Source organism: Macaca mulatta, chromosome 1 (assembly GCF_049350105.2).
Source record: "Macaca mulatta isolate MMU2019108-1 chromosome 1, T2T-MMU8v2.0, whole genome shotgun sequence".
NCBI lineage: Eukaryota > Metazoa > Chordata > Mammalia > Primates > Cercopithecidae > Macaca > Macaca mulatta.
The window spans coordinates 124,504,660-124,521,015 of record NC_133406.1 but is presented as its reverse complement, the minus strand read 5'-3'; the positions used below and the strand labels follow the sequence as shown (position 1 = coordinate 124,521,015).

Below are 16,356 nucleotides of genomic sequence, written 5' to 3'. Positions count from 1 at the left end.
TCCAGCCCAGACCCGGAGGTGCTGATCTAGGGCTCAGGGGAGAGGTCCTGTATGAGAAGTGAAGGCTTGAGGACAGGTGCCATCTTTGGGAGATGAGTGTGAGAGAAAGCCACAGGGTCAAGTGCTGGCTGTCTCAGAAGGAAGAGCAAGACACCTACCCTGGAGGCAGAGTGGAGCCATGGGAGAAATGTGGGGAGAGAAAGGATCCTGGTGTCATGACTCCAGAGTCACAAAGGAGCGGGTGGTCATATCAAATGTTGCAGGGAGTCAAGGAGGGGTAGGACCCCCATGAGGCCTCTCATCTCAGGACTGGTAAGTCACGGGTGACCTTTTAGAGAAGAGCTGGGACAGAAGCCAAAGCACTGGGAGTTAAACCACGGGGTGGGTGACAAGGATATGTTACAGCAGGTGTGGTTCGCCTAATTAAGGAGTCACACAGAAGCGAGAGGGACACCCTGTGCTGCGTGACTGCCCCTGGGGCTCCCAGGGCAGCACATCCAATACCTCCAAAAAGACCCCACCCAATGCAGTCTCTTCATAGGACTTACCAGCTCGAATCCAGGGAAAGACAGGAAGAAAGTCACATTTATACCATTGCCCAAGAATTGTCTTTGTAGAGGAGAAAGACTAATTTACTACACAGTCAGAGGGAGGGTGGGGAGGTGGCGGGTCATAAAGAAAAAGGAGGTGGTTACTTGTTGAAGGGAGGTAGGTGGAGATTACTTTCTGCAGGGCCAAGAATCTGAAAAAGAAGTTGAGCCTCGGGGAAAATGTCACAGATCTCTGCTCCAAGTGAATGTCCCTCAAGCCAGTCATTAAAAACGCCCTGGCTGTAACCCTGCTCTCTTCATGTAAGCCAAGAGCCACACGGCTGTTCATACCCACTGTCCCTCATGCCATCTGGCAACATGTCAAGCAATTCAACAACTGTGTGTCCTCCCCTGAAACCAGAGAGCTGACGTTTCTCTCCGGTAATCTCCTGTCACTTTCTGCCACCCTCAAAGTAGGCCTGAGCTATGTATAGCTGGGCAGCTGGCATGTGATGGTGTTCACGAAGGAGGCTGGCTCAATGAAGGGACAGCTATTCTGTGGGATTCAAGCGAGTATCGGGGGCCTCTTTAGGGCTGGGATAGGTGGCCTCTGAAAGAGCCTTCGGGGAGAGGGAGGCTGTTGATTGTTTTTATTGGCATTTTGGACTATCACGTTGGTCAATGCCAAGGAAAAGACCAAGGGAAGATGCTATGTATTTTTTCCACCCCACAATTCTGAGAGGCTATGTAACAACAACAATATAAAAAAAAATAGCACTTACTGGGTGTTTACTATATGCCAGCTATTGCTCCACCTGCCTTACAAGAATTATCTTATTGAATCTCTACAAAACCCTCATGAGGCAGAGGCTTGCAGATGAGAAAACAGAGGCACAGAGTGGTTAACCAACTTGCCTGGGGACACGCAGAGCTTAAGCGACCCAGCTAGGATTTCAACCCTGACACTCTGTCTCCAGAGCCCAAACTTTCATCAATCACATTTTGTTCCTATACCTGGGCCTCCAAGGGACCTGGGCCCAAATCCTGGCTTTGCAACTTACCAGCTGTGAGACTCTGGGCAAGTCACAACTTAACTGATCTTCAATTTCCTTATCTAAAAAACTGAGATCCAATCTCACAGGAGTAACATGTATACAAGGACATAGTGAAAGTTCCCTACCAATTAATTACAGGGCAAACCCCACTACACTAAGTCAGTGGTTTTAGAACCTGGGTGTACATCAGCATTCCCTGGAGGGGTAGCCAGTAAAAAGAGATTGCTGGGCCCACCCCAGAGTTTCTGATTCAGCAGGTCTGGGAGGGGACACAAGAATTTGCATTTCTGCCCGGGTCCCAGGGGCTGCTGAGGCTGCCGGTCTCGGGCCCACACATTGAGAGCCGTGGCCCTACCAGTCTCTAACACAAAATCACAGCCTTTTATTGTGGAGCATTTTGCCATGTCCAAACTGACAGACTGAGGGAGACTGTCCCTGAAGGCCAGGTTTGTTTTGTTTTATCTAAAAACATTATTGCAATGGAATTTTTAAAGAGTGAATTTGTCTGACGTGGGGCAAGGCCATGCCCTTTTCCAATTTTTCTCAACAGAATTCTGTGCCCCAGTGCCTGTGAAAATGCAGTCTGGAAGCCTAGGCCCTGACCTCCTCTGGTAGCCCCTCCCTCCAACTCTCCTTGGAAAAAAGTTCCACATGATACTCAGTGCTTTCTGGGGCCAGAGAGATCATCCCCTTTTAAACTGTCCTTCAGTGAAGGTCGATACACCTCATTTTAAAAAGCGGATGGGGTGCTTCCTCTCATGGAGAGGCCTCATAAATGTAAACTAATGATTGAATGAAGAGATCTTTGACTTATTGCTTCCACAGCACACATTGAAAAACAGAAGAGGAACCTGCTCCTGCTTGGCTGAACTTTCTGAAATGTCTGACTAGTGTTTACTTTGATAGCATCTGCTAATGACAGCAAATGCCATGGAAAACTAACTTGTGTTTTCCCAAGAATGGCAGTTTTCAATGTGCTTTCACATACACAACGATTTCAGGAACAGCCCATTACTAAGCACCAAGCATGTGCCCATCACTTTACACATATTACCTGTTTTGTCTTCTTAAAACCCCTACGAGGAGGGTACTGTGGCTTAGATTTTTCTTGTTTTGTTTTTTGTTTTGAGACGGAGTCTCGCTCTGTTGCCCAGGCCGGAGTGCAGTGGCGCGATCTCTGCTCACTGCAAGCTCCGCCTCCCGGGTTCACGCCATTCTCCTGCCTCAGCCTCCCGAGTAGCTGGGACTACAGGTGCCCGCCACCACACCCGGCTAGTTTTTTTGTATTTTTAGTGGAGACGGGGTTTCACTGCGTTAGCCAGGATGACCTCAATCTCCTGACTTCTTGATCTGCCCACCTCGGCCTCCCAAAGTGCTGTGATTACAGGCGTGAGCCACCCTGCCTGGCCTCTGGCTTAGATTTTATAAAGGAAGCACTCAGCCTTGTGGAGCTAAGTGACCCGCCTACAGTCACACAGCTAGTGCAAGGACTCAATCCCAGCTGGCTCTGACTCCAAAGCCTGTGCATCTCACACTGCTAGGTGCTACTGCCAGTAGTCATTTATGTGTTGCATTCACTACTTCTGTGTCTGGAGGAGGCTTCGCTCCCTTCATAAATCAGAGGTGTGTGGTCTGGCTAACAGTTAGATATCCAGGGCCAGAGTAATTGTGTGTGCTGTGTAGGTAGAAGCAGGTGATCATGTGAGGGAGTACTTGTTAGGTCTCCTGGCCACCCAGCTCATGGCAGATGGTGAGGAGAGGCCTGTCTGGCTTGGGGCACCTGGACAGCAGGTGGGAGCTCCTGGAACTGGCACCCTGGGCACACAGAAGCGGCTCTGGCCTGCCCAGCCCATCACATTGCAAGATGCTGCACTGGCCCCTTTCCTTCATGGCTGTCCAAACAGAAACAGCTTAGCTGGATAATTCTGGCCTACCACATCCAGTTTGTAAAAAGGGAAGCCTTAGAGGCTTCCTTGAACAGGCTCAGTTCTTCAGGGGGCTGGCTTTCTAGGTGGAACAAGTCATTTTGAATGCGCACTAAAGCTAAGCTGACAATTATGCAAAAACATTCTGCACCAACCTGTAAAGCTCAAACTGCCACAGAGTAGGGCTACTGAGTAAAGAAAAATCTTATGATTTGGAATCAGATTTTCTTACTTTTAATTTTACTGCCTTATATCATAATAGCCCTTATAATATAACTGCAGTGGTGACTTTCATGGTATCTCATGCCCCCATTTTAAAATGTATAACTTTGGGGGCCGGGCATGGTGGCACGTGCCTGTAATTCCAGCACTTTGGGAGGCTGAGGCAGGCAGATCACCTGAGGTCAGGAGTTCGAGACCAGCACAGCCAACATGACGAAACCCCATATCTACTAAAATACAAAAATTAGCTGGGCATGGTGGCACATGCCTGTAGTCTCAGCTACTTGTGAGGCTGAGGCAGAAGAATCGCTTGACTCCGGGGGGCAGAGGTTGCAGTGAGCCAAGATCATGCCACTGCACTCCAGCCTGGGAGCCTGGGTGACAGAGCGAGACTCCATCTCAAAATAAATAAATAAATAATAAAAAATAAAAACTTATACCTTTGGGAGGAAGTCTACCTCAGGAATGTGATGAATAGGTGTCCTGTTTGGGCTTGTGCAATACGGGGGGCTTTGGAGATAGGAGTAATGAGAGAAGGTTCCAGTGGTCTAAAAACTTCTGAATCAACAGTATATTTTCCAGTTCATGAAACCTCTATTTTCTTATAATTCCATGGGTGGAAGGAAATATTTAACTGTAATCAACTCAACCCATGCTTTTACAACTAGCATCTCTGTGCTTTTACCATCTCACGCCAAGGATCCCCTGTATTACCGATATGTGCCCAGCAACCCTCCACACAGAATTCAGCAGCACTCGGGCTTCACAGAGAACTGCAATTTAAAAGTGAGCACCTCCTGAGAGAGTATGGGCTCTATGGGAGGCTTCGTTCTCCAAGCCAAACCAAAATAAGCCTGACCTCATCTAATTTTTCAGAGTGGAGCAGGTGTGAATTTGGAGATTGCCATTATCGGGCAGTGAACAGTTGGAAAAAATACCTGAATCCTGTGTGTGTTGCTATTCGCTGCCCAGTGTTTCCACGCGGCTCCATCTGCAGATTCACTCAACTCCAGCAACTTCATTTTGCCTTCCCCTCTTGGGGTTTGGAAATGCAACCACTGGGATATTTGCCTGCGCTAAATAGGTTTAGAACAAGGGTCAGCCTTATAAAGCTTGGAGGTTTCTGCCCATGTGTATATATATTTTGGGCTGAGAGTCCCATGGTTTAAAAAAAAATCAATTTTACCCATATTTTGGTGGGATTAAGCAAGGGTAACAAGCAGGTTCCTGAATCTGGCAAATTCAACCTCTTTACAATTCTACTCAATACTTTAAAAATTTTAACTTAATTTAAAAAGAGATCAAGGAGAAGTATATTTCCAGTATAAGCAATTTATTTCTAATTCTTGACATTTTCCTTCTTCCCCTCTCCAGCCATCCATCCAGCTAACATTTATTAAATTCCAAGTGCCAAGCAACAGCCCATTGGCTCACACTAGTCATTTAGGTTCAACACATAGTCTAGTTGTACAATTTAATGCAGCTCAAGTGTAAGTGAAAATCCAGAGTACAAACTAAAGACATCTGTGCCTTCGTAAGTTGGCACAGCTTACAAACATGAAGCAATCCCTTTCAGCTGCTCCTTGGCATACTGGAAGGAGCATGTCATTTGAAACCAAATAGGTTTGGGTTCAAACCCTGCTTCATGATCTAATGTTTTATAGCTTTGTGACTTTAGGCAATTTTTACTTAGCTCTCTGGCTCATTTCTCTGCCTGTAACATAAGAATATGTTGTAAGAATTACATGAAATTACATATGTAAAGCCCCGTATTGGCATGGTTTATGGTAAGTTCATAATATGTGCTTTTCCCTTCTCCTTCTTCCCCTTCTCTTCATTCAACATTCATTCGACAAACACTGTTGAATACCTACTGAGTCAGGCACTGATTTAGGTGTTGGGGCATAGCAATGAGTAGAACAAAGTCCTTGCCTTTGTGAATGTCACATTCTATAGTGGGTGCTGTAGTTTGGATGTTTTTCCCTCCAAATCTCATGCTAAAATTTGGTCCTCAATGTTGGAGTTGAGGCCTAATGGGAGGTCTTGGGGTCATGGAGGTGAACACCTTTTGAATAGATTAATGTCCTCCATGGGTGGGGCAGTGACTGAGTGAGTTCTTACTCTATTAGTTCCTGCTAGAGTTCCCTGAGAGCTGGTTGTTAAAAACAGCCTTGCATCTTCTCTCTCTCTCTCTCTCTCTCTCTCTCTCTCTCTCCCTCTCTGTTTCTGTCTCTCTTGCTTCCTCTGGTGCTGTGTGGTATCTGCACACACCAGCTCCTCTTCACCTTCTGCCATGAGCGGAAGCAGCCTGTGGCCCTAGCCAGATACAGACACCCAATCTTCAACTTTTTCAGACATCAGAATTGTGAGCCAAATAAACCTTTTATTCTTTATAAATGACCTAGCCTCAGGTATTCTTTCATAGCAACACAAATGTACTAAAAGAAGAGGTGTCAGACAATGTGCAATAGGTCAGCCAAGTACTATGTAGAAAAAGCATAGAGGAGGGTAGAGGAGGTAAAATGAATGCATGAAAAGTGTGATTTACAAAGGCTGTCAGGGAGATAACTTCTTTGATAAGGTGACATTTAAACATAGACCTAAAGGAAGTGAGTTCTTATCATCAATAAAAGAGGAACATTTCCCTAGACCATTCCATCTGCATCTTTGTAAGTGCTATGATTTGGATGTGGTTTGTCCCCATCAAAACTCATATTGAAATTTTATTCCCAATATGGTAGTGTTCAGCAGTAGGGTTTAGTGAGAGGTGTTTGGGTTATGTGGGTGGGCCCCTCATGAATAGATTAACGCACTCATTCAAGGGTAAGTGAGTTTTAATAAGAACAAATTAGTTTCTGAGGGAACAGGTTGTTTAAAAGGGTCTGGCTTCCTTGGTTTCTCTGCCATCCTTTCTCTCTCATAACATGATTCCTTTCTTATAACATCTATTGCTTTCTGCTTTCTGCCATAAGTTGAAGCAGCATAAGGCCTTCACCAGATGCAGCTGCCAATCTTGAACTTTCCAGCCACTAGAATCATGAGCCAAGTAAACCTCTTTTTATAGATGATCTAGCCTCAGGTATTCTGTTATAGCAACACTAAGCAGACTTAGACAGCAAGTAAGATGAATATTTCATGAATAAATGAAAGAGCAAATATTTCTATTTAGGCGTTCCCCAGACTTAGTTTCATATTACAAAATACTCACCAGTTTTCTCTGAGAAATTTTCCCATGGTTTCCCATAAAACATCATAACATCTTAATACCCCACTTCCATCTACCTTCAGGGTTCTTAGATTTGTCATTTCTTTTGGGGAAAGGGCTAATGTGCCACAGCAACCAAATAGATGCATGTCTTCTCTTTCTGAAGGTCAACTCTGAACCCTGACCCAAGGATAGTTAGAAGGCCAACTTCTGAGTTGGTCTTAAAAAGCCAGGCAATTCAACTAGAAAGATCTCAAATAGGGTAAGACTCCTCAAGTCCCAGATCATTTCCTTTTAAGGAGGTCCAAAGGATTAGTTACTGACTGTGTGAGTGATGGATCAGTGGGAGAACCCTGGGAGGCCTGGCTGAGTCCCAAAGCAGATATGAATCCCTGCACCCCTAGAACCAACTTAACATCCCAGCAGCTCTCCAAATCAGAGCTATACTGACAGCTCCAGCACCATTCTGAAGAGTGAATAGTCCAAAGGTCAAACAGGTAACAACATGATTCTGGTCATCTGGAAAATTTTCCCAACCCAATAGACTGTCGCAGTGCTTTGAAAACTTTAATGTGCCTACAAAGTACACAGGGATCTCATTTAAGTGTTAAGTTTGATTCTGGGATGGAGCCTGAGATTCTTCATTTTTAAGATGGTCCAAGTGATGCCATTTGCTACTGGTCTGGGGTCCGCCTTTTTATTCAGATGAGGTCTCACTATGTTGCTCAAGCGGGAGTGCAGTATCTACTCACAGGCACAATCATAACACACTGCAGACTCAAACTCCTGGCCTCAAGCAGTCCTCTAGTTTCAGCCTCCCAAGTAGCTGGGCTGCTTTCAACCTTGGGGTTCACATTTTAAGCATCAAGGTTCGAGCAGCCTTCAAACTTGGCTGTATCTTAACAGCACTCAGAGAGTTTTTAAAAATTGCAGCATCTGGACATCAGCCTTTACCCAATGACCAATTAAACCAGCACCTGTGGGGATGAGACCCAGGAATCAGTATTTTTTAAAACTCCTTATGTGGTGCTAATGTGTGGCCAAAGTTGAGAACTACTACAATCAACTAAGAACACGTACAAAAGTTCAAGTGACTAGTGAAGGAAATTCACATTGATAAGCACCCACTATACTTCAAGCACTCAATTAGTCATTCTATTAATACATAGACGAATTTCTTCAGTAGTAACTGACATAACAAAAATAATAATACCTGACTCTTTCACAGCTTCTTATAATTTTATAAGAAATTCTTATTCACCTGTTTCCATTTAATTCTCCTAATTCATGGAGGTAGGAACTAATGGTTGATTTTATAGATGATTTTACATATAGATTTCACAGATCAGTGTAATGAAGTGAATCTGTGTGACTTACTCAGTATAGTGAGTAAATGGAAGAGAAGTTCAGGTGTTCTGCTTTCAGTTTTCCCAAGCATTGATACTTCATCTGAGATTGGATATAGAGAAATGGTGGTATACCAGCCTGGCCAACATGGTGAAACCCTGTCACTACTAAAAATATGAAAATTAGCTGGGTGTGGTGGTGGGCACCCGTAATCCCAACAACTTAGAAGGCTGAGGCAGAATAATCGCTTGAACCCAGAAGGTGGAGGTTGCAGTGAGCTCAGATCATAGCACTGCACTCCAGCTTGTGGGGGGTGAAGGGGAGGAAGAAGAAGAAGAAGAAGAAGCAGAAGCAGAAGCGGAAGAGGAAGCGGAAGCGGAAGAGGAAGAGGAAGAAGGAGGAGGAGGAGGAGAAGGAGAAGGGGAGGAGGAAGAGGAAGAAGAGGAGGAGGAGGGAGGGGAGGTGTTTAAAAAGTGCACATGAGTCTTGTCAATGATGATGCTGGGCACATTGCAAAGCCTGAAGAGGCTGCAGTCACTCTCAGCTAAAGTTTACTTTTTATTGATATACAGATAGTTTAGGAGACTGAGGCCTGAAGGAAGAAGGAAGCTCAGTCTGGTAGGGGCTCTGGCAGACTGATAGCAGCAGCATCAAGAGATCCGCTAAACAGCTGCAAAACTCAGAGGCCTACATCACACAGGATTATGATTCTTGATCCTGTCATAGACAATGAAACCAGCATCCCTCTCCCCTACAGGGCCTAATAGATAATTTGTGTGAGTCATCATCTAAAAATTATTGGAAAGTAACCTATGTTTCAGCGTGGGAAATTGGTTTGCATTTTTAGGTAGTGGTCCTGCCATTTAATACCCAAGATAGCTTAGGAGAGATCCCCTGGACAGGCACTGTGTGGATGGCAGCAGAGCATCCCAACAGACTCTATTGGTGAGCTACAGTGAGACCTTCTTAAGCAGGAAAAGCAGAAGAACCCCACCAAGGGTACACAGGGGAGCAGCCTTAGACCTTGAACTCTAGTTGCAGCCTGTTGAAAAACTACAAGACCAGCAGGTCGACCTGGTTCAACTTCCAAGAAAACGTGGCCATTTTTGTGCCAAGACTCCAGGTTTTCTGCCTGCTCAAGGGACCTATTTCACCCTAAAGAATGAACCAAGCTTTACTGTTCACAATCCAGAAAGTGTTACTTGTTCTTTATCCATACATTCACTGATACATTCATTTACTCATGCAAAGATTATTGAGTGTCTGTTAATAGCAATGAAAATTTGATAAATGAATGAATTATTTCTATTCAGGGATTTACAATGCTGGTTTTCATGTTCTGAAACACTCTCTAGCTGCCTGAAAAAAATCCCCCATAGCTTTCCTTAATCCAGTAAATGCATATTGGCTACAGGTTAGTCTACTTAGTTGCTATTCCCCTCTCTCCACCCTGCCACCCAAAACACAGATACATGGCTAATAGCATCAATTTTAACTATGAAACATGTGAATACAAAATGAAAAGTGCCCAGAGGTCCTAGAACTGAGCTCTGAGGTCTTTGCATGTCTCTTTCCTCCTTTCCTTCTATAGACGATTTAAGTGGCCATAAAATTATTTCTACGTAAGTGTGAAGCTCACCAGGAAAAGGCTTTTGTCCTTTTCTTGTCTTCTTTTTCAGGTTGGAATGCCGGACACCTAGCAGTGAAGTGGTGTAGAGGAAAAGATAAAGGTCTTGGAGTTAGGGATAAGATCTGTGTTAAGGCAGAAGGGGAAGAAGAAGGAATCGATTCCTCATCCCAGGCTGGGTGCTGGGCAGAACGGAAATGCCATGTGTAGAGGGCTCAGGAATTCACAATGTGGAGGCCATGTTGCTCATGCCTGGCCAGCTGGGGCTCCACCTGTCATGTTGTCGTGTGACCAGTGCATTCATTTAGTTGTGTTTTTGAGTTACAAGCAGTTTCTTGATCCTTGCCCAATGTGAACTTGGCTCAGTTTGCTTTTGTTTTGCTTTGCTTTGCTTTGCTTTTTGCTTCCCCTATTACCAAGTTTGATTTTCATTCAGGTTGTTCTCATGAGGCTTCTAATCTAGAGGGAAAAATCCAACCCATGTCTCCATGGGGGGAAAGGGTAAGATAGAAAGGATTAGAAGGAAACTGGAAGCACCTCTCGAAGTAGGTGAGACTGAACCATGTCTGAAAATGGGGCAAAGCCTAATTTAATAAATGATATTGATGAGGTGGTTGAACATAGCCGACACAGGCTCAGCAAAGCCTTGAGAGCAGAGGGAATGCCAAACAGGGGTACATTGAGAGCGGCCTGTGACCACTGGCAAGTCACTCCTCCTCTCCAGCCCCAGAGAGGAGGAGTGAATAAGCAGTAAGAGGAGGAGTGAATCAAACTGGCTGGGAATAAGCAAGATGGCAATGCATTTCCAGTCCCCAGCTCCCAAGGCCTGGTTTCCTCAGTTTGTAAACTGATGGGGTTGGTTGCACTGTGTTTAGAATCCTGACAAAATAGTGAGTGTGGGCTGAAAGAAGCCAGCATTTGTTAAGTATCTTCTGTGTGCCAGAGCTATGCTCCTGCTGGGCAGCCTCATTCAATCCTCACAACAGCACTGTCATCTCCACCTTGCAAATAAGGAAGCCAGGTCTATCTGATCTGGAAGCCCATGTTAGAGCATTCCATCTCTCAAGCACTTCAACCTCAGGGAAATGGTGATGCTGAAGGACTTTTCTCTGGCAATATTTATAGGACACGATAGGAGCAGCGGCTTGCACAGCAGTTTCAAGAAAAAAGAGGAAGCAGGAAACAAAGCCACAAGGAGAAACTGAATTCCCTGACCATCTCCTCTGTCTCTGAGTCCTGTAATGCTAGTGGAAGTTGGCCACTGTGGTGTGACTAAATTAACTATCTTGGCAGAAGCTGCAAGAGACAGCATGCAAAATTGCAACTCCTTTTATAATTTGTGTTGACATCCCAGTAGAAAAATGAGAAAAGGCATAGAAAAATAATTTATGGAAGAAAAAAATATATAAATGGCAAAACAATTTTATGGAAAACTTTAGCCAGAAATAAAAAAGAAGTGTTCATTAAAACAATAATGAAAAAATAAAGATTTTTAAAACTCTAAAAATTATGTCAGGATCCAAATATATGGTAATTATTTTTAAAATATGTATGATGATACACTGGAATACTATGCTGGTATTAACATTACTGTTTAATAATATAGAAATACAATATACGGATGTGAAGAAAAGCTGGAAACAAAACTGTATAAATGGTAGAATTCCGAATTGAAAAATGTGTACTTATGTACAGAAAAAAAAACTGGAAAGAAATCTACCAGAACATTATCCATGTTTATTTTGGTGTGATTACTTTTATTGCCTTTTAGTTCTTTTTCACATACTCTGAAATCTAAGGGAGTATATGCTACTTTGTTGATGAAGAAAGCCAAGCAGGAATCAGAACTACCAGCTGTTTAAGTCAGGGTTACAGCTATGAAATGAGGGGTTCAGAGCAACCTAGATGACTTCCACAGTTCTTTTGAGCTCTAACATTCATTCACTCATTCAACAAGCATGTGTAGAACATCTGCATGGAACTATGGATCATACACTGACCCTTGGGCCCTCCAGAACTGGCCTCTGGCCAGACCGGAAAGCAAAGTTTGAGTTTGCTGCCTCCTGGTGTCATATAACTTGCCTATTTCTTGCTAAGCTGCATAGACCTTATCTTCTCCCCCTTCTCCTCTTCCCCTTGTCAAGTCCTGTTCTCACGACAAATTCAGATTCAGGGGATGTAAGTGATTGGCAACATCTCAAAGGTCTACCTCTCCCAGAGGACCTTGACTAAGTCGGGACAAAAATCTTACCCTAAAGAAATGAGGCCCTCTTGGCCAAATTTTAGGAAAAAGCTAGCAGGTGGAAAAATACTTGAGAGCCATCAGAATATGTGCTGTTTTACCAGTAATTCCTACTCATTTCACAAACCAGTTCTGGCTCTTCCTCTTTCCTCTACTCTCCCCGAGAAACTTACAAGTTGCTCTATTGTTACAGCAACCTCCCTGCACTGTAGCTCTTAGTTCGCGTGTTTTCTTCCGTGTTCAGCTGTGAGCCACTTGAGGGTCTCATGTTCCCTGTATCCACAGCATCTATCCCAGCACCCCAACATAAAGTAGGTGGCACATGCATGACTAATTGAATGGCATTTCAAGTGCCCCTCATCAGGCAGTGACCTCCTGGCTCTGTGGATGAAGCTGTTTCTGGCTCTTTTCATTGACATCCCTTAGAGATGCAGACAAAATATACGTGACTGGCCATAGCGCCCTTGGAGTTTCTTACAATGGGGTGGCCCTAGTGTGAGGAGCTATGAGCTTCTAAGTCCTAGAAATTCCTCAGCTGTTTCAGCCTAGGGATGGCAACTCTTCACTGGAGAGCGAAATCAACTTAATAGGTTGAGATCGATTTTTAAAGTGAAATAGAAGAGAACGGGATAAAAATAGAAAAAAAATTTTTTAATTCCCCAGGTAATAATCATAAGTATAGTTCCATGAAATTTTTGTTTCTGGTGTGTGTGTGTCTGTGTGTACTGGGTCATAGTCAGTTATAATAAAAAGTGTCAGAAGCTGCCTTAAGCTGCAAGGGGGAAGGGAGCCGCCTCCCCTCCAGCTATTTGCCCATGGCTGAGACCACACTGCCTGATGGATGGACACTGGGAACTACCTCCTCTTTTCCCCCTACCCCCTAACAGCCACAGCCCTGGAAGCTGGCAGACTATTTTTCTTAGTGCAAGTGTGGGGTCTAGAGGATTAAGAGGACAAAATAGTTATTTTGACGATGACAAAAGTTTAAAGACGTGTTCACTCTTTCCACTCATGGACTTCTTGGAGCCATTTTTTCCCTTGATGCTGCACCTGACAAGTATCTCAACAAAGGCCTGCCCCTTCCTCACCTTCACTAATGGAGCCCAGGCCTCCGCCTCGGTTTGGACTTTTGCATAAGCAGTGCCTCCAGGCCATGTACTTCTCGGCCATGCTGGTGGTACAGCTGGCATCATCAGACCCGGGCCCAGAGGCTGAGCAACTCTGTTTAAGGAAGACTCTTGAAACCGTCTTAAACAGTCTACCCAGAAGCCCTTTGGGCATTTTCGCACTGATTTCAGGAGAGGCGCAGTATAGGTATCACGTACTGCCTTCATCTGCAGTAGCTGTGTAACCTTGGACAACTTAGCCTCTCTGCTTCAGTTTCCCCATCTATCAAATGGAATTGGTAACTGTACCTACTTAATAGAATAAGGATTAAGCAAGCTAACACATACCAAGTGCTTAGGACAGTCCCTGTACTTAGTAAGCATTTAATTAACATTATTATTATTTAATCATTTCTTAAGCCTGCATGATAGTTATTATTTTTCTATATTTATAGATAAGAAAATGAGGCTCTGAGAAATTACGTAATTTGCCCTGCGTCCTATGCCTAGTAGAGACAAAGCCAGAACTTAAATCCGGATATCCTGATTTCAAGTTCTGTGTTCTTTTTCTCCTAATGATGCCTCACTCCAGCTTTAGCAGCCTAGGGGCATCAAATTAACTCCTGTCGTGAACTTTTCCTTATCGGTCTCTGCTGGGCTGGCACCCAACTGTGGAAAGGGCACTCTTGGATCAAAGGTGTCTGGAGGGATGGTAAGCCCAGGGGAAGTTCCTGTTCATGATTTTGCATAGTCTTTGGGGACATATATACTTGGGGGAGCTAGAGATAGATAGATAGATAGATAGATAGATAGATAGATAGATAGATAGATAGATAGACAGATAGATGATAGAAAGAGATTTCTTTTTAAAAAATTAGAATCAGAAATGAATGTCCTTGACTGTACTGGCCAACCAAAGGCAATCTTTTGGAGTTCTAGGCTAACTGGACAGCAATGAGCATATAGGGGAGAATCCTTATGCCTTCTATTAAGTTTTCATAACAATGTCTCTTGATAACTGAGTATGGCAGTTTGAAATGGAGATACAATGTAAGTGTTGGTTTCATGGGCTAAGCAGCAGCTAAGTTCTATGTCCTGTTCTTTTCCAGCCTTTGATTTGCTCATTTCTATAGAATAAAGTCTTAATAACTATCCCTGCTTTCTCTTTTCTTGCAACCCACAGAGAGAACTGAACTTCCACATTCAGCACTCAAGGTTGGAAATATATTTTTGATGTATTTGGGATAGTTTTGCTGGATTTTATGACAGTCAATGTTTCAATTGGAAAAAATTCAAATCCACATGGGTTTTATACGATAATTCTGTTAATCAAACTGTTTCATCAACCTGAGTTCTCTGATTGCACTGGTTAATAAACTGTAATTCTCAAATATCCTTTTCACAGGTTTGCGCCTGGGCTAGGCATGGGGACTGATGAGGCATCTTGGTGCCCACTAGCATTCTTGGCACCCTCAGGCACTCTTAAAGTATAAGCCATCTTAAGCTGTCCAGGAGGAGCTGCAGGAATAGTTTCTGGGGCACTCGCAAAGGATTAGAAAATGGGCCCCAGTGCCAGGTTACAAACAGGCAGGCCATGTAATGCGGATAAAATAAGAACTGACTTCAGCTCTGCCCTAAAGTCACACCAACAACTTTCTGAGGAAAAAAAAAAAAATCACATAAATGAATATGCCGCTCAGAAAATCTGCACACAACTACATTCTGTAATGCTGACTGACAGCAAATCACAAGAGAGGAGAGTCATTTAGTGATATTTTCCATCTGACCCCCAGAGAGAGGCAAGGTCAAGTAACTCTGGTCTCTCCAGGATCACAGGGAGATTTGAGGGAGCAGAGTGGGCACACTGAGTGACATCCACAAGTAGTCCCTGGATTTCATTTCAGCCAACCGTTTTAACAACAGTTTCTGCATTCTATCTGGGAAACAGTGACTGGGACAAGGGCCCTTGAAAAGTCAAGGGGGCCATAGAGACTTTACATCAGACCCATCATAGTGTAGCACGTTTGGTCCTCTTCATTTGAAGAGTTAGGACCCACCCCTCATTGTTCACACACCCCAGCTGTGCAACAAGGGCATCTGATTCACATGAGGCCAAAATAAAGCAGACCTCAGTATATATTCTCTGCATCCTCGTTCCCATATCCCAACCCCTGGCCAAAGGCATTCCCTCAGCACCTCACTGAGGCAGCGCGGACAGCACGCCCTTTGATTACTTACCTCAAGCACGATTTCTTTCAGTTGGAACTGTTTTTGCGCGACCTTATCTGAAGACACCGGCTCGTGGTAGTAGAGGCAGAGCAAGTCATATTTCTTTAAAACCTGCTTGAAGTTCTTCTCGGAAAGACTTACCACTCGGTCCTTCCCATCATATGTGGGGAAATTAAGCCCCTCTTCTGCCCTGCAAGAGGACAGAAAATAAACCCCCACAATAAACAAGTGAGTTCTCTTCATTTGGAAAAATTTTTGTTTCTTGTTCCCAAATAAGCCGTGTGCAGAAGAAAGGACAGAAGACTATTAGAGGCCTTGTTGAGCCAAGCAGGGAGCAGACAGGCTGATTTTGTCTCTCTTCTTTGCCCTTCCTGGGGCGGAGAAGTGACTCTTCACCTCCTTGGGTCCAGCCAGCTCTGGAATCGTGGGCTCAGGACAAAGAGCAGAGGCGCACACACTCACTCACACACACACACACACACGCACGCGCGAGAGTAGAAAAACAGCCAAGCTAGGGAGGCTGGGAGGCCAAGCCCCAGATACCTTACATAGCTCTGCTCAGCCTCTGTCTCATTAGGAACTCCATTTTTAGGATGCAGTTGTTTCAGGCTAAAAATAAATCATGCAATGAATAAAAAAGTTAGATACGACACTGTAGAGGGATTCGCTGATACAGTCTGTCCGAATGGCGAAGAGGGAAGAGGCAGGAGGAAAAAGACAAGAATGTGCACGCATGAAATAAGGAGGCTAGAAAGGTCAAAGAAGAGAAAGAAACTCGAGAGGGAGAGAGATAAGGGACTATGATGCCAATAAGCAAATGAGGAGTTCAAACATACAGAATGACACTCATGCATTACTGAATTGTTCA

The 16,356-nt window shown here is 44.2% G+C and overlaps 1 protein-coding gene across 2 annotated transcripts in view; it reads right to left on the bottom strand.

The window, feature by feature from the left end:
* CASQ2 (calsequestrin 2) overlaps positions 1-16,054 on the bottom strand; it is a 69,646-nt gene extending 53,592 nt beyond the window's left edge. Inside the window, exon 1 of one of the 2 annotated variants that reach the window (XM_015148921.3) lies at positions 15,498-16,054. In XM_015148921.3, the coding sequence (XP_015004407.3) occupies positions 15,498-15,731 (234 nt within the window). In that variant the 5' untranslated portion in view covers positions 15,732-16,054. The remainder of the gene's footprint in view (positions 1-15,497) is intronic. The other variant, XM_077950529.1, reaches the window with a different exon arrangement.
* Positions 16,055-16,356: the final 302 nt, after the last annotated feature.